Consider the following 25,402-nt stretch of genomic DNA (forward strand, 5'->3'; position numbering starts at 1 on the left):
CTAGTCACTCTTAAGTCAATTTGTTACCCTGCTTCAATTTTCTAAGCCTTACCTAAGCCTAACCTTTAAATTTGGTCAGGCGTTAGAATTAATTGATCAGATTATTCAAAATGAGATTAGTGTATAAACGAAACACGCAGTCATCTCAAAATAGATGTTTTAGTCTAAGATGCGGCATAAGAAATATATACCCCCATCGGTTATTTAATTATAATAAAGAATATATGCTAGATAATATTTTTATTGATACATCAGAACCAGGGTGCGTATTCTTGAAACGAGGAAAGGGGATTATCAAGAGAAAGAAATGTATACTGACAGGAACCCGTCATTGTCAGCTTCTTCTGTCACATTCTATCAACAATTTTCTTGAGAATTCCGTTCCCTCTGCTTTCAAGAATTAGGGCCCTGGCAACCTCATAGTTACGCATTGAAAAAAATAGGCAACCCTTATTTTTTCAATCTTTTGGGGTATATTCTTTAAGCTGATGAGCGACTTTCATTGAGGGGTGTGACACTGTTATACATTTGGGCCCATATTACGATTATCATAGATTATTCAATATTATGCGATATTATTGATCATATTGGTATTATACCGGTATTATACCGGTATTATTGTATTATTCTAAATAATACTGAAATTATATGTATTATTGCATATTATTAATATTATTTGGTGAGTTATCCAAATATTATTTGAGTGTCACACCCCCTGGGTGAGTGGTACAGTGTAGAGCTCGAATCAGATGAGAAAAGGCCACCGCATCATCAATGACGCAGTTTTTAAAACTATTTCTTTCTCCTTCTACAGTTGCCGTCGCATTAGATATAATCAGAGGCGTCCTATTAAAATATTCCCGAAAATATATTGTTAAGCGGTCAAAAAGCCACTTGGCAACGTAGTACGGTTTTTACTTGGACACAATTAAAACAGATGCGGCAGCGGCCAGGTACATTTGGACCTTTTTATATGCTTTTACTAGCCGGCACTCTAAACGGTGTTGCCAAGTTTAAAAAAATGTAGTGGCGGACAGGGAGACTTAGGGGGTTAGGTTAGGTTCCGTTTTAGTCTGGTGTTTTGGTTGTATTGTTGATGGTCGCAGTTGAAGTTCACATAGTGTTATGAATAAAAAACGTTATTTTGTCAAAATGTCTTTCAAAAAGGTTGGAAAGAAAGGTGTTATCATATACAGCCAAGGCCGTGAAATCGTCAGTAACGTCTTACAATTTATGAAGAAAGAAGCAGAAGGAGTTTCCATTCCTTTGAAAAACTTGTTGTCTTTTATTTTCTTTATTAAAAACGACGAAAATGTTTCATTTTACTGATAAAATAATAGCACGCCACTGACTGGCTGCAACAACTTGGAAAGTAACGAGAGCAGCAATATTTAAAGCGAGACGTACAGAGATCGTGACATCATCGTTTGATGACGCCTGTGGCCTTTTCTTAGCTGATTCGAGCTTTAAACATAAGTAGAATAAAAAAAAAACTAAATAAGAGCGAAACTAATATTGGAATAATTATTTTTTTACTAACTTATAGTGATGTTTCACAATTTTGCATCAACAAGTAGTGACAGTGCTTATATTGCTTTTTGTTTTGCTTAGTTTGATTTGATCTCAAGATGTTTTCTTTTTATGAGCACGAGTAAATCTTTTAAATACAGCTTCGGAAATTACTTCGGTTTTTGGACCGAGTGTTGGCATATACCTTTGAGAACTTTTCTTGCGATAAAAGGTAGGCCATTTGCTTCATATGCTTCGTATGCGGTGGTTAAACCTGCTGGGTTTTTTCCTTCGATCTTATAACCATTTGATGAAACGATTGTTTTATCAAAGTGAAAAAAGAATGATTTTTGTTTCGCCGCATTTGACTCCACATTGCTGCAGACTGACGTTCATTTGTAATAATTTTTAAACAGTGAGGTAGGAGTGTAAAACGACAACTCATTATTGATGTTTAATGCCACTCTACAACTTTCAAATGATTTCGAAGATTTCGAGTGTATCGTCCAGTTAGGTAGCGGGTTTTGCTTATTTTGCGTTATATTTTATCTACTCATTTTTTTTTTCAAAGTAAAAGTGGTTTATGTTTGTTATTTTGTTTTTCAGATATTCTTATTACAACACCGAATCGATTGTGTTTCCTGTTGAAGCAGGAGCCTCCAGCCATACAGCTTTCCAAGTAAGTATACAAATCAGTGAATTGTAGTTATATGAAATTAACAGAAATTATTTTATTTTTTATCTAAAATCTATCAGAGAATATACGTAAATCTGAGAAGAAATTTGTTTGGATATCTTTGGAAGTAATTGAAAAATAACTTTAAATTTCGCAGCTTTGCCCCAATTTAAACTTTCTTTTATCTCTTTATTGTTTCCTAGATTTCAATGGTGAGGGTCAAATTTGAATTATCGTGTACAACATTTGAAGCACAAATGATCATTTGATGGAAAAGTTTGAGTTTTTTGCTGCTTACTTTACTGCCTCTTGTCTATGACGCTTCTTCAACTTTACCGCTCGTTGTCCTGGCCGTAAAAATGATCATAAGCCTTAGTGCGTAAAGCCACTATTAGTGCGTAAATTGAATTACAACAGTTGTTTTAAAAAAAGATATGCTGTTTTCCATCTGAACTGAATCCATCTCACATCTTGTATCAAGCAATTGTATGCGAAAATAAACCTTACTACCCTAAAACATAAGGCTTTTCTTGAACTACCACCGTATAGATATTTGAATGTAGTTGTTCATTACTTTAGTTCTGTTTGAGTGCATTTCAGTAATTAACGACTTGAGTTATCCAGACATCTGCGCTTCGAAACAGCTTGAACAACAATGTAGAACGTAAATTAAACTTTAAATGACCCAATGGATCTCGTCGAATAGACCTAATTAGTCAGTCAACTTATTCCATAAATCGTTTTAAGTTCGAAGTTGAATTAGCAGTTTAAACATTAAACTGTTTTTATTTTTTTCGCCTTTTTATGCCATTCCAGTTTAAAAAAGACACCATTTAATAGATGTTTGACCCAAATATATTCTTTTATAGCAAAATTTGTTTTGATTTTAAATGGGCCTATTTATTTGGATGAATGTGGATCTTACCATGGCGAAGTGTCAACTTTTGTTTCTTTTTTCAATCATGAGAAGTATTTATAATTTTTATTTGTTTTGCTATCATTTCTCATATACAAAGAATGGTATTTTGATAATAGAATCATAAAAATGACTTGTCACAGAATGTAGTCAAGTTAAATATAGGTCTGTGCATCTGCTGCTTTTTCGGTAACCTTTTAGATTACTTTGGTCTTGCTCTTATTCTCATAGTGCTCCTATCAAATTTGTAAAGACTTTTACATCGTTTTTCTCAATTTGAAAAACTAACTTTGATTGAAGATATTATGGATTGAAAATCAGATTAAAATGTTTTTTTTATCTATTGCTGGACCATAAGCAAAAAATAAAATGTATGATGGCTGCCATTTGACGAAACGTCGGAAAGCAAATTTGAAATGTCATCGTATAATTCAATAAAAGCTAGAATAAACATGTGCCTTTACTTTTCCATTTTCTTCTCAAACAATGCTAGAAATAAAAAAATATATAAATCCAATTTGAGGTACCCTCTGTATCAAAAAAATTAAATCAAATATTTATGTGTTATATTATTATTATTACAAATAAAATGGATTGAAAACTGAAAATAGTTAGTTTTTATAGTTTATTTAGATTTGACCGGATATTTTTCTATACTATGATCCAAAACAGACGGTTCAAGTTTGATAATATAGTGACAAATCTAAAGGTGGCTCATTGCAATCATAAAATTATTCAAGTAATACCATTCATTTAGGTAATGACTTTCATGTAAACGCGTAATTTTAGCCAATCAGGAACGAATTATAGCGAAAACACCACTTGTGGTATAATTAGTAAAGATCCATGGTAACCTCCGATCAAGATGACAATTTATTCGAAACGTTTTTTCACTTGCATTTTCTTTTCCTTTCTGTTTCTTGTTAACCGGTAGGAAATTTTGTTTTGGTGATCTAGATTTGTGATTACTTATACAGGGGTGGAAGTCAAGTAAAATTGGTGTTTCTAGGTTACTTCTGAAATTTATCACTGAATTTTGTTTTATTTCATTTTCTTTTCCAGTATTGAATGGCTGATAATAGACGAAGCCGACAAGATGTTCGAAGACGGAAGTCGAAGTTTTCGAGATCAGTTGTCCCAGATTCTTCAAGCTTGCGACAATCCTAAGAGAAAAATAGCCATGTTTAGCGCTACTCATACTCCCGTGGTCGCAAAGTGGTGTGTTCGTAATATGCCGGGATTAATTCGTGTAACCATTGGCCATCGGTAAGTAAAAACAATTTTTTTTATTATTATCTTTTCCGTTCAGTAGTTGTTGTTTTTTGGAAAACTGAAGACATAATCAACGATACAACTGTCACATTATAAAATATGAGTTCAATAAAAGAAATATTACTAACGGATGGCACATAATCCATGATAAATATGTTATTTGCCAACGGTGCAATCGTCAAACATTTAAAAGCAAGCACAGTTTGGTTTGTTAAGACTAGAGAGAATTAAGTATTGTAAGAATTCATTTATATTTTTTAGCTTTTATCAGCTACTTATTATTTAATAGAAGTTATTATTTATGCCTGACAATACTGTTTCCAACAAGTTAGTAAAAATTATTGGTTTTCCAGTCTTGTGGAGGTGTATAGTTTATAATATTTGTTACGTAGTCCAAGCTCTCGAAAGTGTACCTATTGTTTTCTTCTTCAGGGCTGCAATCTGGAAACAAAGAATAGTTATAGCTGTAGACATTGTATTACTAAAAAATTTACAGTCCTATATAGAATAGTATATTACACACTCAGGTGGAAAGTGTTTGATTTTTGTCGAGAAATTAGGTAGTTGAACTTTAGCTTGAGAGAGAAATTAAATTAAAATTAAAAAAATGTTATTTATGGGAGAAAACCATGAGCTATCAGGCGAGTGGTTTATTTTTCTGGAGTGTTGTTATAACACAAGCGTATCATACATAATTTTATCCAACAAGTGGAAAAATCGTTTTTTATGAGATATTGATTAATAAACTCTGATCAATTCGAAGCTTCTTGCATCTCAGTAACCTATAAATGTCAGAATGATTTGGGAGTGACTTTTTTACATATTGGTCAAAGTTGGTTGTTTGTTAGCTCAACATGTTTGAGTCTTAGATGAATTTACGGAAAATAAAAGGTTCTATTGGCTTATTTTTTACATTTACAAGAAAAAATTAGCGTCATCGTGAATATGGACCAAATTCTCGATGCTTCACCTTTATAAAAAATAGAGATGGTCGGTCCGGTTCCGAAAGCGGATTCGGTGATTCGGATCTTTCACTGTGGTCTAGAGATGGGCGGTCCGGTTCCGAAAGCGGATTCGGATCTTTCGGTCCGGTCCAGTCTTCGGACCCGTTCCAACGAACCCGTTCCTCTCGGTCCGACCGTAAATAGGGTTAACCGTGTGTTTATTTTCAGTCCGGTTCAGTATAAAAGTCAAAACCGTTCAATCCGATTTCATTAACCAATAAGAATCTCGATTTGTTAGGCAAATATCATTTATTTGTAACGTACCTAACTAAATTTTATTTTTTTCAAAAATTAAATGTTTTTAAAAGAGTTATTACAGGTGTACGGTAGAACTGTAGGTGATATAAGTGTTACTATTTGATAACTTATTAAAATGTTGCCTTAGAAAGAGATTTAATGAAAACAAAAAATGATAAAACCCAATCTCAGAGAAGAAAAACCGTCTTGTTAGTCTGGTGTTAACACTGGTACAATCAGTAATCGGTCTTAATTCGGTCAGTAGGTCCATAAAACCGCACAGTTTGACTGGATTGGTAAGAACGATATTATTACGAAACTTGGACCCGTTCCGACCCGGTCTCTTTCTGGACCCGTTCAGTCCGAACGGGTCCGACCAGACCGACCCATCTCTACTGTGGTCCAGTCTTCGGACCCATTCCAACGAACCCGTTCCTCTCGGTCCGACCGTAAATAGGGTTAACCGTGTGTTTATTTTTAGTCCGGTTCAGTACAAAAGTCAATACCGTTCAATCCGATTTCATTAACCAATAAGAAACTCGATTTGTTAGGCAAATATCATTTATTTGTAACGTACCTAACTAAATTTTATTTTTTTCCAAAATTTATTAATATATTTATTTAAAAGAGTTATTACAGGTGTTAGGTAGGACTGTAGGTGATATAAGTGTTACTATTTAATAACTTATTAAAATGTTGCCTTAGAAAGAGATATAATGAAAACAAAAAATGATAAAACCCAATCTCAGAGAAGAAAAAACCGTCTTGTTAGTCTGGTGTTAGCACTGGTACAATCAGTAATCGGTTTTAATTCGGTCAGTCGGACCGCAGCACATAAAACCGCACAGTTTCACTGGATTGGTCGGAACGAAAGAACGATATTATTACGAAACTTGGACCCGTTCCAACCCGGTCTCTTTCTGGACCCGTTCAGTCTGAACGGGTCCGACCGGACCGACCCATCTCTATTCTGGACCCGTTCAGTCTGAACGGGTCCGACCGGACCGACCCATCTCTAAATTAAAAAAATGACATACAGTGTGACCCATTTAGAATGGAAACACCCCTATAAAATTTTAGGTTATTAACCGATTTCAATGATTTTTTTTTTAAATAATTAGGAATGAAATGTCTATTACGGGAGAAAATTTTAAATATTTATTTCAGTTTTCAGGTCATATTACGATACTTTCCAAATGGAGAATTTTTATTAGCGATTTTTTTATTGAAAAAATTACTACGCCACTGGATCTATAGTGCTTTCAAATAGCTGTGACCTAATCTATCTTTTGATGGTCGTTTTGAATTTTTAGGATTTAGGTCTTCGGACCAGCGACATCCCCCTCCTTTTTTTTAATTGGTTGGTTTTGATTTTAATCAATTTTTACGTTCTACCAAAATTTCTATAATCAGCAATTAAGGTTGAACAAAGTTTTTTCCAGCTAGTTTTGAGAAATCTGAGGGCGCATTCGTTTTCAAGCGCCATGGAGAGAGCATAGCGTTTTTGACGTCACGATGATGTAATTTGGCAAAACGATAAGTACACAACTGTCAAATTACGTCATTGTGACGTCAAAAACGGTCTGCTCGATCCATGGAGCGTGAAAACGAATGCCACTTGAGTTTAAACTTTGAGCAATCATTTATGATGTGTCAAGTCGCATTGCAAATTGAAAAAAAGTGCCATAAATGTGCTTTTTCTAATTTTGGCATATAAAGTGACACTTTTCAAAACTGATTAGAGTGACTAGAATCACTTTATGTAACTAGTTATGAAAAGTTCATTTCATCAAAAATTATGTATGCAACACGTTTCGAAAATGTCTTATTGTGTAACTCATTCAAATTGTAGGACCTCGCTGCGCTCGCTCTACAAACATTCATTCGTTACACAAAATCGATCTTTTCGTAACTGGTTACATAAATAGCTATTTTATTTAGTGAGATGTTCAAACTGATATCCTTCCGCGACCTGGCAGTAGCTTAATCTGGCTTCGAATTCCTGCAACACATTGTCTAGCTTAGTTTCTGTTATTTCTTCTATTGCCATTCTTATCCTGTGCTACAGCTGTTCTAAATTTTGCGGCTTGGTTGTATACCACCTGGACCTCTTTTTCAAATCCATCTATCAGGAAACGTGCGGTATAAGAAATCTCTTACGTTGCGTGCAAAATGAGGAGGCGCACCGTCCTGTTGAAACCAAATGACTTCAAACGTATTGGGATACATTCGCCTTAAAGCAGGAACAACATTTTGGCACACCATTTTTTGGAGATTCAGATAGCCAGTTAAATTTCCCGGAAGGAAAAAAGGTCCAACTTTATGTCGTCCTATTAAAACCACCCACGTTTAATTTTTAAATGTTTTTCTCCTGACGAGTATCTGCAATTGTGCCGATTTACAAATCCATTTAGACAAAATGAAGCTTCATCCGAAAATACAATGTTATGTGTAAAATTTGGAAGTCTATTGTGCATGATGTCCATAACTTGTTGACAAAACTGCATTCGTCTGTCAAGATCATCCTCAGAGAGTTCTTGTAGCAGTTTTAATTAGTACGGATGTATTTTATTGTTTTTAAAAATTTTATTGGCAAATGTAATGCTGTTGTGGTTTTCTAGAGCCAATCGACTAACGGATGTTTGTGCGCTATCCTGGACAGACAATAAAATATCCAAAGATTTTTCTTCTGTGGTGGCGGTTCTCGGTTTCCCACTTTTCTCGGCAAATTTTTAATACTTCCTGAGGTCTCAAGTTTCTGAACAAGGTGGTATGCGATAGATAGGGATATCGGTTCTCGATCGGGGAATGTATTGTTAATCATGTCTCACGCTTGGCGATATGAACGTCTTCTGTCACCATTTCCAACCATCATGAGTAATGTTACCCGTTCTTTTTCGTTTAGTTGAACCATTTTCTATTCAATTTGCAATGCGACTTGACACATCATAAATGAAGGATACGAAATGCTGATCTATTTTGATTAGTTTGAAGGATCGACATCAGAGAAGTACTATAATCATCCCTAGTCCACCTTCTAATTGCTCTCTAATGTTATCACATGTTTTAATCAACAATGAAACCTATTGTTTTTTGCTCAGAGTTTAAACTCAGATTTTCGAAAAGGTAGACCGTTGAACTAAACTTCAATTTTTTTAAATACGAGTCATATTTTATTTTTACCTTTTCAGAAAGACTATTTTTTCAATTTAAAATTACCTATAACAAGTAATTTTTATAAAAACTTTTTCGGTAAATATGTCATAACAATGAAGTAATAATATTCGCTTATGGTTTATTTGCCATCCATTCATCACATTTTTTGACGTTTTGACGATCTTGAAAGCGCTGCTCCGCTAAACTTTGGCTAGACCATGAGCCATTGACTGGAAAAGGTGATAATCCGACGGGGCGATGCCCGGAGAGTACGGCAGGTGCGGTAAGACTTCCCATTTGAACTCCTTTAGCGTATCTTTTACCGCTTGTGCAACGTGTGGCCTTGCATTATCATGAACCAGTATCAATTTTTCGTGTCTGCCCATTCTGGTCTTTTTACTTCGATTTCATGACGCAACTGCGCTAGTTGATGTTGATAGCGATTCGCAGTGACTGTTTCGCCAGGTTGAAGAGGCTCATAGTACAGTAAGCCGCTTTGATCCCACCATATGCACAGTAAGACCTTCTTCCCGTGGATGTTTGGTTTCGCGGTCCAAGTTATCGGTTCACCGGAACTAACCCACGATTTTCTTTGCTTCAGATTGTCGTAGTACACGCATTTTTCATCGCCAGTTATGATGCGGTGTTGAAACGACTTTCTTTGGAATCTGTCCAGCAAGATTTGTGAAGTTGTTTTTCTCTGCTCTTTGTTGCGTTCTGACAGCTCATAGGGCACCCCTATTCCTTCCTTCTGAATCTTCCCCATTGCTTTCAATCGAAGAGAAACTGCTTTTTGCGTGACGCCGAGAGATGCGTGAGTTGCTCCTGTGTTTGAGCCGAATCTTCATCCAATAAAGCTTGAAGTTGTTCGTCTTCAAATTTTTTTGGCTGTCCTTGCCGATTTTTGACTTCAAAGATTTGAAACGCTGAAACCATTCTTGGCAGGTTCTTATGGATGGAGCAGCATCGCCGTAAGCTTGGGCAAGCCTTTGGTGCGCATCAGTGGCTTTCTTCTTGAGATGAAAAAGGAAAAGAAGAACTTCCCGCAAATAACGTTTTTCCAACACAGAAGTTGACATCTTCTAAATTAAAAATAAAACATGTTTATAACGTTATATAGTGAAAGTCATATATTGATAGAAAGCTGATAATACAGAGAACATCATAACATAAAATTCGTTATATAGAAATAATTTTATTTTGACAAAATATCAACAAAAAACGCGGAAATTAACTTCTAGACCTAACTCGTAGAAGTAACTCGTCCTAACTATTGCTTGTATGTTTAAATAAATTGTCTTTCAAGTGGCCCCATAAAAAAATCCGTAGGTGTTTAATCCGGTGATCCTGATGGGAAAATTTATCCGAAACCATACTCATCTTTCTGTTTAATGAGGTAAAAATAAAATATGACTCGTGATGACCTCACAAGAGGTACATGTTTCTTTAAAATTGAACAAGGATATTAAAATTAACTGTATTTTTTGGGAAATATCCATGGTAGAAAATAGAGAGGGAAACGAACACCATCTACGCCACTTAACAAGTCACACACAAACGTCACAACTTAACGGTCTGACTGACGACTTTTTAAATTAAATTTTGGAGGAGTGTATATTCCTTATGAAGCGTTTTTCAGCAAAATGACATAATGCATGTCGTTATTTTTGATGAACTATCGGATAGTGGATTATTGATATTTAAAACTGGACCACCCTGATAAATTGTTGCATCATTCTACTTTTGTTTTATGTTCCGCATTCGTTTATTTCTTCTGCAACCAAATCAAAAACTCTAATTCACTTTTTTTTTTCAATACAGATTTAACTTTATATCAAGTACTTCCAAATGTAGTAATTTTTACAAGTTTGCAAACAATAATTGAATTTGAGGATTTTTATTGTTTAACTGAATTAAATCAAAATCTATTTTTGATGTTAAACATTCCACTCATAGCTTTGTCATTACGATTGAATTATCTCTTTGACGCTGCGAGTTTTGATCGTCCTTTAGTCGAATTGATGGTTTCTCTCTGCTCTACGTTCGACCCACCGCGTATTTTAACCTGATGTGACATTTATTTGTTGTGTTCCCTTTATTACGCCATTACCAACGTGTTATTAGTTCGATAGTGATTTACGTGTATTCGACAGACGCAAGGAATTTCGATTACAAGCCATGGTTGTGAATTAGTTTTCGAATTTGCTGTATCGGGTCGGTCAAGCCGTTATTCCTCTCGATGGTGCTATTTCAAGTATTTTGGTGTTGTACTGCTGATTGCTCTAACTGTCTGTCAATTATTTTCCAGAAGTTTCATTCTCGAGTAGTTTTTTTGCAAACTAGTAAACTTGTCCTGCTATTTAGTTTCAATCATTAACTAGTACTACATCAAAAGTAAGAGGCTATTTGTTCGAAATGAGGTTTTTTATGGAAAAAAAGACAAAAATAGTAGAGCAGAGCTTGTTTTTTGTTTGTTTTCAATACAATCTGTGTGAAATTTATATCAATATCAGAAAACCTGAAACAAAGAGTTAGTAGTAAATATGTTCATGAAAGATGTCAAACAAAACAGACTAAAATAATTTCACCCTATAATAAGAGAATACATTTAGAGAAGTTTCCAAAATCAAGAAGACATATAAAAAGAATAAGAATTGCCGAAATTCCAGAAAATACAATTTGTATAAAAGCTGTTCAACAGTTTTTAATGTCACTATGAATAGATTTGTTTATAAAGATATTATACCAAATATTATGGTTTTTCTGCTTACAATGAAGCCGAACAATCGTCACAACTCCTGTTTTAAAAGAAAACTATTAGGGTATTACCTGAAAGTCTTTAACAGTTTACTCCCAATCAAATAAAGTAGCAACGTAATTGTGTAAAGTATACCATTGCAAACGATGTTGCGGTATTCAATTGCTTATGTTAGGATTCCTACATTTAGTCAACTTAGAACATATTAGAATTTGTTGACCATCAAGTAAGCGTAACAGTTGCTATGAAATGATGAGAATGGTGACATGAATTGATGAGTGCTATGTTTTAATAGTATATTATAAACCTAGGGACTAAAGTGGTTCTTTTAATCCCGCGGCAAAAAGTTTGTAGCCCGACCGTAGGGAGGGATTAAAAGACACTTTAGTCACGAGGTTTATATACTATTTTAAGCACTTTAGAATGCGAGAAACTAAAAATAAAAAAAATTACAAAACCAACAGTGGTTACAACGGTACTCTCGTATTACTGATAGTTGTTATTGATTGTTGTTGGCATGGTGGATTCACTTAAAATTTATTGTGCCCTGGAAGTGTTGCTATGGCACAAAACAAATGTCAATCAGTTGTTATCAAACGGTGAGTCCAGAAAAATCGTATTTTTTGAAAATGAACATTGAAGAGGCCATCGATAGCCTTCTTCCAGAAAAATCTCGCGAGGCTTACAAAGAACAGTTTCTTGTTTACCAAAAATGGTAAAAAAAAATGGTTTTAATCCCTAAAGTGCATAAAAATATGTTCACTTTTATGTCACGTCCGGTTCAACCCGAAGTTGATGTCAACTTGCTTATTTTAATTGGAACGCCCTGTATATTATTGTATTCTTGAATAGTCCTATTGATTTCAAATATTTGTCATGTATCATAATCGATATCTATCTACAACGGTTTTCGAGATATTGACGTTTGAAAAATGCCACTTTCAGGTTTTTAAGTGTCATAACTCCTAACCATGAATGAGAGATCATTTGGTAATAGGTTTGTTTGCAGAGAGAATGTCCAACTAGTAATCAGAGAAATAGAGGCATCCATTGGCCACAAGTCAGAAAACGTCACAGTCACGTGAGCATTGCCTCTGCGAACAGACCTAATATTTTTAATTTTGACAGGTGTCAAAAATTTTATATCAGTAAAAAAATTGACACTTGTCAAATTTTCTAATATGACCACGCAATATATCTCAAAAAGTTAAGATAAGAACATGCAAGCCGTTTTGCTCTCTTATTTAGATTAGGAAGTATGACACTCCAAAAACTAAATATGTCATTTTTCAAACGTCAATGTTAGCTCTATGTTATGATACATCAGAAATATTTGAAATCGGTAGGACTATTCATAAATACAATAATATACAGGGTGTTCTGTTTCTGATATCTACTTTCTGTTAAACCGGAAGTGACAGAAAGCTGATTTTTTTTAAATATAGCACGCACCGAATTTATCTTACTTCCAAAATTTCAAATTTCTATAAATATCTGATCCTGATAAACTTCTAATGAACGATTTGGGTGGCTAACTCTATTTACAATAAACACAAAATTACAAAGATTTACAAGTTGCCAACCAACAAAGGTTGCAAAAGACAATTATGAAGTGAGTGGAAATTATGAATTGAAAGACAAAATTGAAATTAAACACAGTAACCCAGTGTAACCCAGTATATTCTTTAACGGGCGTATTATAATGATAGCTATTATTACTAAATAATACCCGTTATACACGAGAAAAAGACTCGATTTTCTCTCTCGACGACATGACACTCGTCATGTGTCTCCTTATGTAAACAATAACTTGGCCTTTAGATTGCTGGTTTTATTTCCAGATCGGCTGTGGGGGAGTGCCTAATGTAAAATAAGAATGATTAGTTTGGCCAACAGCAGTGATTTTTATTTTGGAATTTACTGAGTTGTGAAATTGATACCATAAGTCTAAAAACCACTCGGGTTGCGTATATTACTTGATAGTCGTAGAGACAATAATAATAATAATGGCGTTTATTTAGCATAAAAAAGCTATAAATATAAACATTTACATCATCAAGCAAAAACAAGAATTAATGACACTAAAAAAAATATGAAACTTAAATCTACAAAAAATACAGCAAATTTTAAAACTAGAAATTAACATTACATTGAAACAATATGTTTTCTTAGGGACTTCTTAAAATCGGTAAGAGTGTTGCAGTTACATACAAACCTTTATATAACACAGAATTGTGCATCTGGTTTGTTCTACATCTCTCACTCAAAATAAAATCGAAACCGTTTCTCGTGTTGTAACTATGAACATCCCTAAAAAACTTTATTTTACTGCAAATATAAGGCGGTAAAAGTTTGTGCCTTATTTTAAAAACAAACACATGACTAGCAAACACGATCATTTGTTTAATACACAACATATTCAGAACATTAAGCATTGTTGCGACAGGGGTGTATCTATTTCACTTCAATATACATCTCATGGCGCGATTTTGGACGATCTGAATTTGATTGACTTTGAAAGCAGGAAGACTGTATAAGAGGGTGGAACAAAACTCGAGATGTGGAAGGGCAATGCTGTTGTATAATAGCAATTTAGTACTCGTTGATATTTTTCGCAAATTTCCTTGTTATGTAATCAGCAAATGCGTAGAATGTTAAACTCTGATCAAAAATGACACCCAAATATTTTATTTCATTTTTATGGATTATTTTTTGGTTGTTAATAACTATATTCAGATTTTGAAAATTTACAGATTTTAAACTGTGTTTCTTCCCAAACAAACAGAATGCAAATGTGTCGATAGCAAATAATTGCAAGTTACACCCTCTTATCGCCCCCACTATGTCGTTAATATACAGAAGAAACAACAACGGTCCTAAGACGGTTCCTTGAGGTCTAATACACAGCGACTGTGACATGCAATTTTTAAATTTAACTTTAGACAACGTAGAACATTATTAATTACATCACACCTTCTCATAATATTAAAAAATAACGTTAGCCACCTCCACAGTGAACTCAAGTGATATAATTTTCTATCCTAAGATTTACGGGTTTAATTAACTGACCTCCCAGTTGGAGCTGAGCACGGTAATGGATTCTGAAAATTAAAACTGTAAAAGAGCTCGTTTAATGTGTGGCCGCTCCCATTACGTTATTGAGTTCCACCTTATAAAGCTCGTTAAATCTTGAATTTTATTAATGTTTCAATTATCCTTGTTTTACATTGTGTCGGTATTTTGATGAGCCAGTCAGCCAATCAGTTTTCTCTTGAATTTGCTCTATGAAAGCATTTTTTGTTATTGACGGAAAAGTGTTAATTAGTATTTTGCAAAACATGTGCAATGCAAACATTTGCTTTCTCCATCAAAGCTCCGTGCGTCCTAAAGGGATCCTGTTAATATTCTTTTTGGTTGGTCGTTTTAATTATTTAGTCTTCTTCGTCATTAGCCGTTCAGGTCTCATGATAATATGACGTCAAATTTTTTATTAGTTGGCAAAAAAGGAAAAAAATGTCGTCTTTAACGTAACTAACGTAAAACTCTTTTAAAAATAAATGGCCTGGTTCCAATAAATTATAGCTATTTATGTACCAAGGGCGTTAAAGGGAATATAATGTCCTGAAGGTTTCGGCCTGATGGACATTATACTCTCCCTAACGCCTGTGGTGCATACAATGTTTTATGTTTTACCTAATTCAGCAATTATTTATTGTTTCTGGCATTGAAAAGAAAGGTATACTTTTACCGATATGTTGTTTACTGTTTATTTTACCTGAATGTTGTGATTTTGATAGACATGCCAGTCAGTGAAAATGGCAAAAGCTGGATGGAATTTTAGAAAATATAAAAGAAAATGCAGCAAAAGGTAACGATAGTTTATTACCTATAAAGTCAAGAGTATCCTAAGGTAGGGAACTGAGACCAACGCACTGGAAAAGACTTCAAAACTCCTCGGCAATTTTAACCGAGCAAGATCGAATATTAAAACTCCTTTATTCCATTTGACATACAAATATGTTTGGAATGCGTCACAAGTCAGATACGAACACTTAACACACTTAACAAAATAAAGTTCGACAGACAACAAAATAACAAATTAAACAGACAGAGATATTTAAGAGACAGATATATTTAAGATCCACCAAAGTACTCAACTATACTATAAAATTCCCTCTCGATAAGGTATCACTTTAACGCAATTTTAAATCTTCTGAAGTTAATTTCAGACTTTATACTTGTAGCAGGCCGAAGGTCCATTCTAGCCCTTGTAGAGTAGCAGTGCATGTCCACGCCGGCAGAGAAACAATTTTTATTCTGATGTACAAATTTACAAATTTCATAAATATAAATTCCCGTGAGTGTCAGAATACCCAGGTTACGGAAACACCCTCTGCATGAAGTCCGATATCCCGCCCCCATAATGCATCGCAAAATTTTCTTTTGAACAATGAATACACTGATTAACCTCAGCAAAATTAGTCTCAAGGCATTAACGGGGTTTCTAACGGGTCATTATCACTCAGAGAACACTTAAGGAAGCTAGGCCTAGAAGAGGGCAGTACTTGTAGGTTTTGCGGAGAAGAACCAGAAACACCCCACCACATCTTGCTGGAGTGTTATGCTGTACGCCACAGAAGATTAAACACACTGGGATTACCCCAGCTGACTGTGGAAGTACCTCGAACAGACCCACTCAAGATCCTGAAATTCCTAAAGGAATTAAATCTTGAGGGAACCTATGAACAAGCAAACCTTGATTTAGCAGAAGAAGATGGGGTACAATAGATCTAATCAGGTCGCAGTACATCTGTCACCATCCATCCGCACCTACCATTACCAAGGTAGGGAATATGTAATTTTCATGGCATGAAAGAATCAAAATGCCATTGCTGAGATTAAAAAAGGTCGGAGGTTATGATAACGTCCGCCTATAATGCCCTCAGGTTGTTATGAACACTAACCTACACCGTTTCCAAGGTCTGTATTCATAACGTATAGGTGAAACATAAATGTGTTTATTGCTCTTATGATAGTTTACTGTGGAGAAAAATATTTAAAAATACTTAATTATAGTTTTAAAAACTACGCATCACTGACGAACCATTGTTATTGTGATTGTAGAAGCACTGGGAAGTATCACAATATTGAAATTCTGATCAAAAAAGAAAACGGTTTGGCTTCAACAATAACATTGAAGGGGATATTAGGGACAATTCAGGTACAGGGTGATTGGTTGAATTTTGACCACCTTCTTAACTTCCTTAATTTTAATTTTAGCAAAAAAACGTAAAGTACAAAACTAGTAGATATTTAGGGTAAAGTAGTAGTCCATGGTACTCACAGTGAAGGTAAAATCGTAAAAGTGGCGAATAAACACGCAACCTTCTCCACAATATTGTCACGTTAAGGGTACTTATTAGACCCTAAAACTGAGGTAACAGTCATAACGCCCGACATGTTTCGAGCATATAGATGCCCATCTTCAGAGGCTGTAAAAAATATAAATCTATTAAAGAGCTTACAACATAAGTGGGAAACGTATCTTAATTTGAGAAACTACTGCCTGTCTGTCATAACTGTCTTTCTAAACAGGAGAAGACAGTGTGACCCACGTTGAAATTTATCTAACTTAAACATTTTGAAATAAAATTTAGAGTTAAAGCGCCAAATAAATCTGAAATCAATTGCAAAGTTGATATTAAACTCTTTTTGTATATAAAAAAATAAAATAGTTACCTATTTTAAAAGAAAAACTAAACTATTGGCATTTCCACATAAGAGATACTCCCTCTGGTGATCAGTTTTGAAAACAGTTTCGGGCATTCCAGCTGTCAGTAATATTTTGCTTAGGAATTTAGCACTGGTCTCATAAATATGAAGTGACAGTGTCATATTATTTATAATTTTAGGTTAGGAACGGGTTGCCCGATTTTAGTTCAACTGGCGTTGCGATCTTAACTTGAAACGCCAATGCTTCAATTAATCATAACATTGGCCCTGGGCCGGGGCGACCCCCAGAAAAGTAACCACAGCCCTTGAACTAAAAAACAACTATTCCACACAGGCAGTTTGGACAAAATGGACGATGAAGATGAAGAATTCAAAAAAATGTTAAAACCACCATGGTAAGCTCTAAACAGCGAGGAGAAGGGAACCGTTGAGATTCGAATTCAAAGGCTATAGGTGGCTATCCGTTAACAATGTCGCCGTAGCGGGAAAAGAGAGGAAACGAAAGGAAAAGTAAACAAGCGACTTTAAATTACTTAATTGAAAATAATATTTAAAGTTTTAAGCAGAATTCAATTTAAACCAAAATAATATCAATCATAGAATTAGGAAGCTTACTTTATACATGCGTGACATAAGGGAGTCTGGAGGGAGAAAGATCACAAGGGGAGGCTAAAGTTGAAATGTTAAAGGAGTGATCGTTAAAGTGGAAGTTGGACAAGCAAATTGGATTTAATGGAAGTGCTATCCTAAGTTCAGATTTTGTTGGAATTTATTTGCCTCTTTAGTGTGTTCCTGGACTCTGGTGGAAAACTTTCTACCTGTTTGACCGATGTAAACGGCCGTACACTGTGGGGTACAACAGGACAACTGATATACTCCAGATCTTTGAAGTAAAGGGGTGGGATCCTTCAAATTCCTAAGAAAACGCCTGGAATTGTGTTGGACTTACACTGTGGCCGTACACTGTGGGGTACAACAGGACAACTGATATACTCCAGATCTTTGAAGTAAAGGGGTGGGATCCTTCAAATTCCTAAGAAACGCCTGGAATTGTGTTGGACTTTAAAGCAAATATTAACGTTGTGTGATTTGAAAATGAAGAGAATAGCGGGAGGAAGATGGTACCATACAGCGAAAGACAGAACAGCATGAAAACAAATGAAAGAGGCCTTTGTTCAGGAGTGGACAGAAAATGGCTGATAAAGAAGAAGAAGATTTGAAAATGTTTTTTAATTGTAATGAAACAGTGCCATATTTTTTAATATACAAAATAAAATTTAATATTAACTTCGCAATTGATTTTAGATTTATTTGGCTCTTGAACATTTAGTTTACGGTATTTTTGGTAGAGGTCGTTTTTCCAAAATTTACGCTTTCATCCTAGATAGCTCGAAAAAATCAAATGCAATCGCATTGCTTTTGATCTTACTATCGAAGTTTATGTTATTTTTTTAATTTTAAACCGTCAAAATAATTTGAACAAACATTACAGATACGTTAATTGAAGGAGCAACATCTTTTCAGTTTATTACTTGATCAGTTTGAGGTTTAATTAACAATACCTGATATAAGATAATAAAAAGCCGATTTTAATGGTAAGAAATTTAGTTATGTGTATCATCCTTTGACGCTATGATTAGTTGGTTGATTATTTAAAAAATACCCAATGTCACTGATCATTCGGGTGTTTCCGCCAAACTGGCTGCTAAGTTCACATCAGTCTAAAATTTTCGGAAAATTAAATTTATGGAAATTTTTCCAGAAAATTTTCGGTAATTTTCCTGAAAAATTGGAAAACCTGAAAGTTCAAAAATAGTTCGTTTTTTACATTTTTGTACTATTAACTTGAAGGTATTTAGACAGTTGAGGTTAATTTTGAAAATAAAAAATTTAAAAATTTTGAAATTTCTTGACAATTCTAGTTTTTTATTTTTTGAAGTCAAACGGTACATGGTACCAAAAAAGTGTATAGAAGGTAAAAGTTGTATCTCATCGAGGTGCATTTGTGGTAAAAATTATTATACTTCTAACCTGAAACGTTCCTGAGATATAGAGCCAAAACTGCAAAAAACGAGAGTCAACTTTGACGCCCTCTCCGTTGAATATCGATGCAAACATTTCACATCAAGTAGGCCAAGAATTTGACGTAGATTCCAAAAATTTAATAAAAAATTATAAGTTTGGTTTGTTGCTCAAATTTGGGACAACCTGTATACTGATGGATTATCTAGGAATAAAGTATATGCAAATATCTACAAGATTCATATTTGGTATTTTTTTATAAAATAAAAATTACTAGTTGGGGATGTTAAAAATTTATTCAATCATCCTGTAAATTACTCCATTGTATTGTCAAAAACTCGGTTATTTTGAAAATTATAGAGTGGTTCAATATACCAATTAGTAGCCCTTGCAATTATCTTTTGACCACCCTGTATAGCGTTTTTACCTAAAACGGCCCATACATTATACAATTAGTTGTACGACAAGTCGTACGATAGATTGAACAGACAATTGATGCGACAAGTTGCACATGATTTTGGCCACAAACACAAACGATCTGAGCATCAATCGGTCTTAAAGATTTGCAGTACGTTTTAAATTTCTGTAGCACACAGAGCATCATGCCGCGTTCGTTGTCAAAAACAACTACAGCAGCAATAGTGGTCGCTTTAGTTCATGATGAAAGAAAAGTTAGGAAAAAGAAAAGAAAGGAAAGAGTTTATGTTTATTGGCATATTCATTGAATTTCACATCCCACAAACAAACCTGCTCACGATAGAGATCAATAAATTCAGTTCAAAATGTATTAGTCTCCATATTTACGAGAATTTTAAGTTCTTTTTTTAAGTTTATGTCGAATTGAGTCCGATTTGTCGTATATCAAACGCCGTCGTACGAAAATTTTTTCTCCAGTCAAACTACCGTACGATTCGGCCGGGTCGTACGACTTGTTGGACGACAGCATCACACACTATGCAATTATCGTTTCGACGGTCGAAGCGACCTGAGTTGTACAACTTGTCGTACAACTAATTGTATAGTGTATGGGCCGTTTAAAGGTGAAAAAAGCCACACTCTAAACAACACTTAACTTAAGCTATGCTTCAAGTACGACGGTGCAAATGGCGGTTAGATGTCTTAAATTATCTCATTAGAATGCATGATAAGTTTGATAATATCAATGACAAGTTTGACTGTTGTTTTCCCTATCAAAGAAAATTTTCATTTAAGTAATTTCCAAAAAAGGAAATTTTCTGACTCGAAAATTACCGCATTTACATCTCTGCTTCTATGTAATCTTGTCAATGGATGGTTTTGAATTAAACAAACTAAAAATTCCTGAAAATAATCACTTTTTGGAAAAAGTTGTTCAAATGTTGTACAGATTTTTTTAGATTCTCTAGTCGTGGTAATTCAGAAAATTAGTGGGTATGGTTAGGTTCGGTTAGTACATGCAATACTTGTTTTAATAATGTAGGTAAATTTAGGGAGGCAAGCGTTATTCTCCATGTCCTTAGCCTGTAATACAAGTTGTACTGAAATAATCTAACTATTCATTTCAAATGTAATAAATAAATTTTTGTTACAGAAATGCTGCAACAGATACAGTGGACCAAAAGTTGCAGTTCGTCGGTTCGGAACATGGAAAATTAATTGCTATTCGTGATCTAATTCGTCAAGGTATCAGCCCTCCTGTGCTCATTTTTGTCCAGAGTAAGGAACGAGCTCAGCAATTGTTCAACGAACTTATTTACGACGGTATAATGGTTGACGTTATTCACGCTGACAGAACTCAGTCCCAGGTAAGTGAAATCAGGAACAACACAAATTACGGTTTTGATGTATAATTCGGATTACTGTTGTTTTGACACACTGTTTTTTTGGCCTTTCCGGTATTTTTATCAAACACAACAGTTGTAATTTAATAAGAAGATTCTGAGAAGGACTGGGAAAAGAAAAATGTAAACGGCAAGAAGGAAATTACCTCCCTCTTTGATATTAGAGCTTTTTTGTTCTCGTATCTTGTGTGTGTTTCTGTGACAACCTTTGGAATTTTTTTGTTTATTTTTCGGTGCTATTACAGGGAAAGTCACCGTTGATTATTCCAGGAAAGCAAATAAACGAAACAATTTAGATTAAGTAGAAGCAGATAAATTATACGGTTTTGTTTTGTCTGCTTTGTAAAAAATCTGATAACTATTTTTTACTCTGTATAGATGATGTTGTCTCGGATGTTGTATTATGTAATGTAAGGGAAAGTTGGGGGTGTCAGACAATGACAAATCGACAAGCGCTTGTTACGGTTTCCTCAAGTTCTTCTGGAAATGTAAAGCATTAATAATATGTGCCTCTTCGGTATTACATGGTGTTGGTATAATGCATTTTTTATACGTTATAATTTATGCGCAGCCACATTGAGGTTTATATATCAGCGTTTGAGCAAACGACTAGGATGAAATAATAATAAAATCTGTTTACATGCGGGAGCGTCTTAAGGAACGTAACAAACGGAACCGTTCATTTGGCTACATTCCGCTGCAGTAAAGGCGTAAACGGTAAATTACGGACTATAATAGTATATTCTATATTCAGAGCGGAAAGTATATATTTGCCGCTTGCACATGAAATTTGCAGCTTGAGGCGAAGCCGAACGCTGCAATCATGTAAAAGCGGCAAAAGTACTTTTGGCTCGAAATATAGACGATATTTTTTCGACGACTGCTGTGGGGTGGATTAGAAGGACAACTCGCATCATTTTCGTCGCTCGAACTCATTGTCACCGATAAATCACTTTGACGGAATGTGGTTATTTCAAACAGGTATGTCAAGCGTTGTTATGGAAACGCCGAAAAAAGTTGGTGAGTAGATTGTTAGTAGAAAGCGAAAACGCTCTAGAGCAGAAAATCTCTCTTTCTGCTCGCGCGCGGCAAATAACCCCTTTCTGCTTCTAAATGGAAGCGTACATGAGGTACTTTCAAAGTAAGTCGTCGAAAAAATTCTTTTGTATCCTCCCAATTTGCGCTCAGCAGCTTAATAGTCTCGATTTGCGCTTTGACTGAGCTGAATTAAGCTAAACGAAAACTCGTTTTATATTTGCTGGAATGTTTCCATTTGAAATCTCACTAACAATCCTTCTGGAGTCCTTCAATTTAGATCTGATTTGTCGTGAATATTTTACAGTAGGAATGTTTAATATAACATTCTACCCAATTTTGAACATAAAGTAAAATGCCGAATTTGTTAAAGTTTTTACCTTAATCTAAGTTACCTACCAAATGAAATACAAATTTGCAGTTTTTAAGAATTAAATAACCATTTCTTTTCGATTTTTTAAAAAGAAATAATATATTGCCCTCATAAAAAGCTTTTCAACGTAAAAGATGGATTATCGTTAAAGTAGGCATTTGAATATTTTTGCGAGGTGCAGAAGGTTTTATGACGGATTGCACCGACGTAATTAAGGTTCACCTAGACTAAGTTGTGATTTGACTGTGACTGATCATGTGCAAAATGTCATAGTCAAATTAAAACCTAGTCTAGAGTGCCCTTAAATATGTCGGTGTAATCGGCCATGAAGGATTTATAAATTTTTAGGAGCAGCCGTAACTGTAGACATCTTTAGCTGAAATTTTTATTACAGTAATGTTTTTATAGTTAGATATACAAACTGCATGAATCAACAAAAAATTGTTTTTAAAATTAAGCTTATTTTTTTCATAAATTAAGGCCAGTTTGCATGAGTTCATAAAAAGTTAGACTTAGCGATGGTAAACTCAAATTGAAATTCTAAACTTTGTTGCTCTCATTGTTCGTGATTCGCAGTTTGCCCTGTTCGGAAACTAATCATTTGGAATAGCACGTCCAATAACAATTTTTTTATCGGAAAAAGCACAGCCAAAAATTACAATTGACGTGGTTTTTTAAAAAAAAATACTACTTGATTTAAACTGAAGGTACTCCATACATTTGCACCACTGTAAGGCTTAGTTTTTTTTTCACCCACCAATTACTTCTAGGTGCCTCTCTTAAATTTCTCTTTATTTTAATACAGCGACGGTTATTGTCGGATGTGGATTAGACATGTTTGTTTCGTTGGTAATTGTTTTGACGTGGCTTTGCATTTATTTTTCTAATGACGCAAGAGCTTCCAGAACTGCCTACTCAGCAGATCAGTGACGAATTAACTTTACAGCTACATTTTTATTTAGTTTCTAGTTTAATTGGCACGTGGCTACATTTGAAACAGTAAATACTTTTCATGAACTGATAATCTATTTTCGTGCAAAACTGATTTGTAATTTTGACACTGATATCGCTTTATTTTAACAGTATTTCTAGTTTGCTGTAAGGTCGACATTTTTAGACAACTTATGAGATGACTTTCGAGTGGAAGCTTTGGTTACGGAAGTAAAAATGCCAGGCTAAATTTCAATTTGAATTCAACTTCAAAGGTGGATAATTTAGAATAGTAGCTATTAATGTAACCAGTCCAAAAAAATTCCGATTTTGTGTAACAATTGATTTTTTGCTTTCCAAGAAAACAAGAATCCACAACAAGGTTTTTGTATAATGGTTACTAAAAAAGTGTTTTGGGGGGTTCAAGAGGACTCGGCCAAGAAGCCAGGTCGAAAGACCCAAGCTAATAATCTTACTTGAATCCAGGTTCTGTGGAAGCACATAAGTTGGCTCGTTATCCGTAAAAAGGGAACTAGCAGCCGTCGAAGTATAAATTGTCAAAACTTTTGAAAGGGAAGAAATAGTGCATGTGTTTTCTTCAACATCTCGGGTGCTTTTGATAATACTCATGCGGCAATCAAAAGTGCCCTACAGAAAAGGGATGTCGACAAAGCAATTACGAATTGGATGAGCGAGATTTTTGCGAGAAGACCTGCTGAAACTACAGTGGGTTACTACTCCCTACGCATTATTGAAGTTGGCACGACCCGTGGCACTTCTCAAGGAGGGGTATGTTTCCCTCTGATGTAAAGCTTTGTAGCAGATGAACTACTTAACAAGCTAACAAGAACTGGCCTACACTGAATAGGGCACGCAGATGACATCGTCATAGTAGCCAAAGGCAAAAATGAACACACTTTATATGCTTAGCAGGAGTGAAAGTCACTGAAAGATGGTGCGCGGAAATGGGGCTGACTATAAATCCAGCCAAAACCACTGTTGAACCATTTATTGAAAATCCAGATATAATTTATAGGAAAAACAGTAGATGAAAAACTTTTTTGGAGCAGGCACATTCAGGAAACTCAGCAAAGGCACAAGAACCTTAATACTACTACTACTCCGTAGCACTACAACCCAGGGTGGGTCTTGGCTGCCTTGACTATCTGCCTCCACCTGGAGGCTTCCCAGTGGTCTTTTTCCTATTGGTGCCTCCTCCCATACCCGTTTTATTAGGCGATCGTTTTGGCTTCTTTGAGGCTGCCTTGCCCATCTTAGTCTGCCGGACTTTATCTCCTGAGTTATGTCGGGGATTTGATATATTTAGGCAAGCTCAGCATTGCTTCTCGTCTTATAATGGCCGATTCCAGGATATCGAACGGGACCATATGTCATGTGCAGGATCTTTCTCTTAAACCTTCTTAGGAGCTCTGTGTCGCGAACTGTCAGTGTCCATGTTTCACTGGCGTATGTTGATACTGGTCGTATCATTGTTTGATAGATTCCAGTTTTGGCTTTTCTTGTGATACCTGCAGATAATAATGTACTGCAAATGTACATTTGTTTGCCTGTGTGATTCGCTGTTTAATCTCTTCCTGTATATTATTGTCTGCCGTTATCACTGCGCCCAGGTACTTGAAGGTTTGCACATGCTCAGATTTTTAGACGTCCACTGTGACGTTCTGCCTGACTCTGTCTCGCGCGGAGTGGCGGGAGTCATGCATGTATTTGGTCTATCCTTCATTTACTCGTAGACCTATTCTTTTATTCGCTTCTTCTTCGATCTTTATGAAATTTTCCTTTACACTAACAGTTCTTTCTCCTAGTGCGCCTATGTCATCTGCGTAGGCCAAAATAAGTTTTGGACCTCCTGGGCCAAAAATCTCTGCTTTCACTGCTGCTGTTCTTATTGCTTTCTCTAGTGCAAGGTTAAATAGTACTGGCGACAAAGCATCCCCCTC

At 35.1% G+C, this 25,402-nt stretch overlaps 1 protein-coding gene across 1 annotated transcript in view; it reads left to right on the top strand.

Annotated features, from left to right (window-relative positions):
- ais (DExD-box helicase 52) overlaps positions 1–25,402 on the top strand; it is a 64,541-nt gene that overhangs the window by 19,886 nt on the left and 19,253 nt on the right. Inside the window, exons 6-8 of the mRNA XM_081976626.1 lie at positions 2,116–2,188; positions 4,164–4,367; positions 20,854–21,067. Coding sequence (XP_081832752.1) covers positions 2,116–2,188; positions 4,164–4,367; positions 20,854–21,067 — 491 coding nt within the window. The remainder of the gene's footprint in view (positions 1–2,115; positions 2,189–4,163; positions 4,368–20,853; positions 21,068–25,402) is intronic.

This window comes from Ips typographus, linkage group LG3, assembly GCF_016097725.1.
Source record: "Ips typographus isolate SLU linkage group LG3, UJ_Ityp_2.0, whole genome shotgun sequence".
NCBI lineage: Eukaryota > Metazoa > Arthropoda > Insecta > Coleoptera > Curculionidae > Ips > Ips typographus.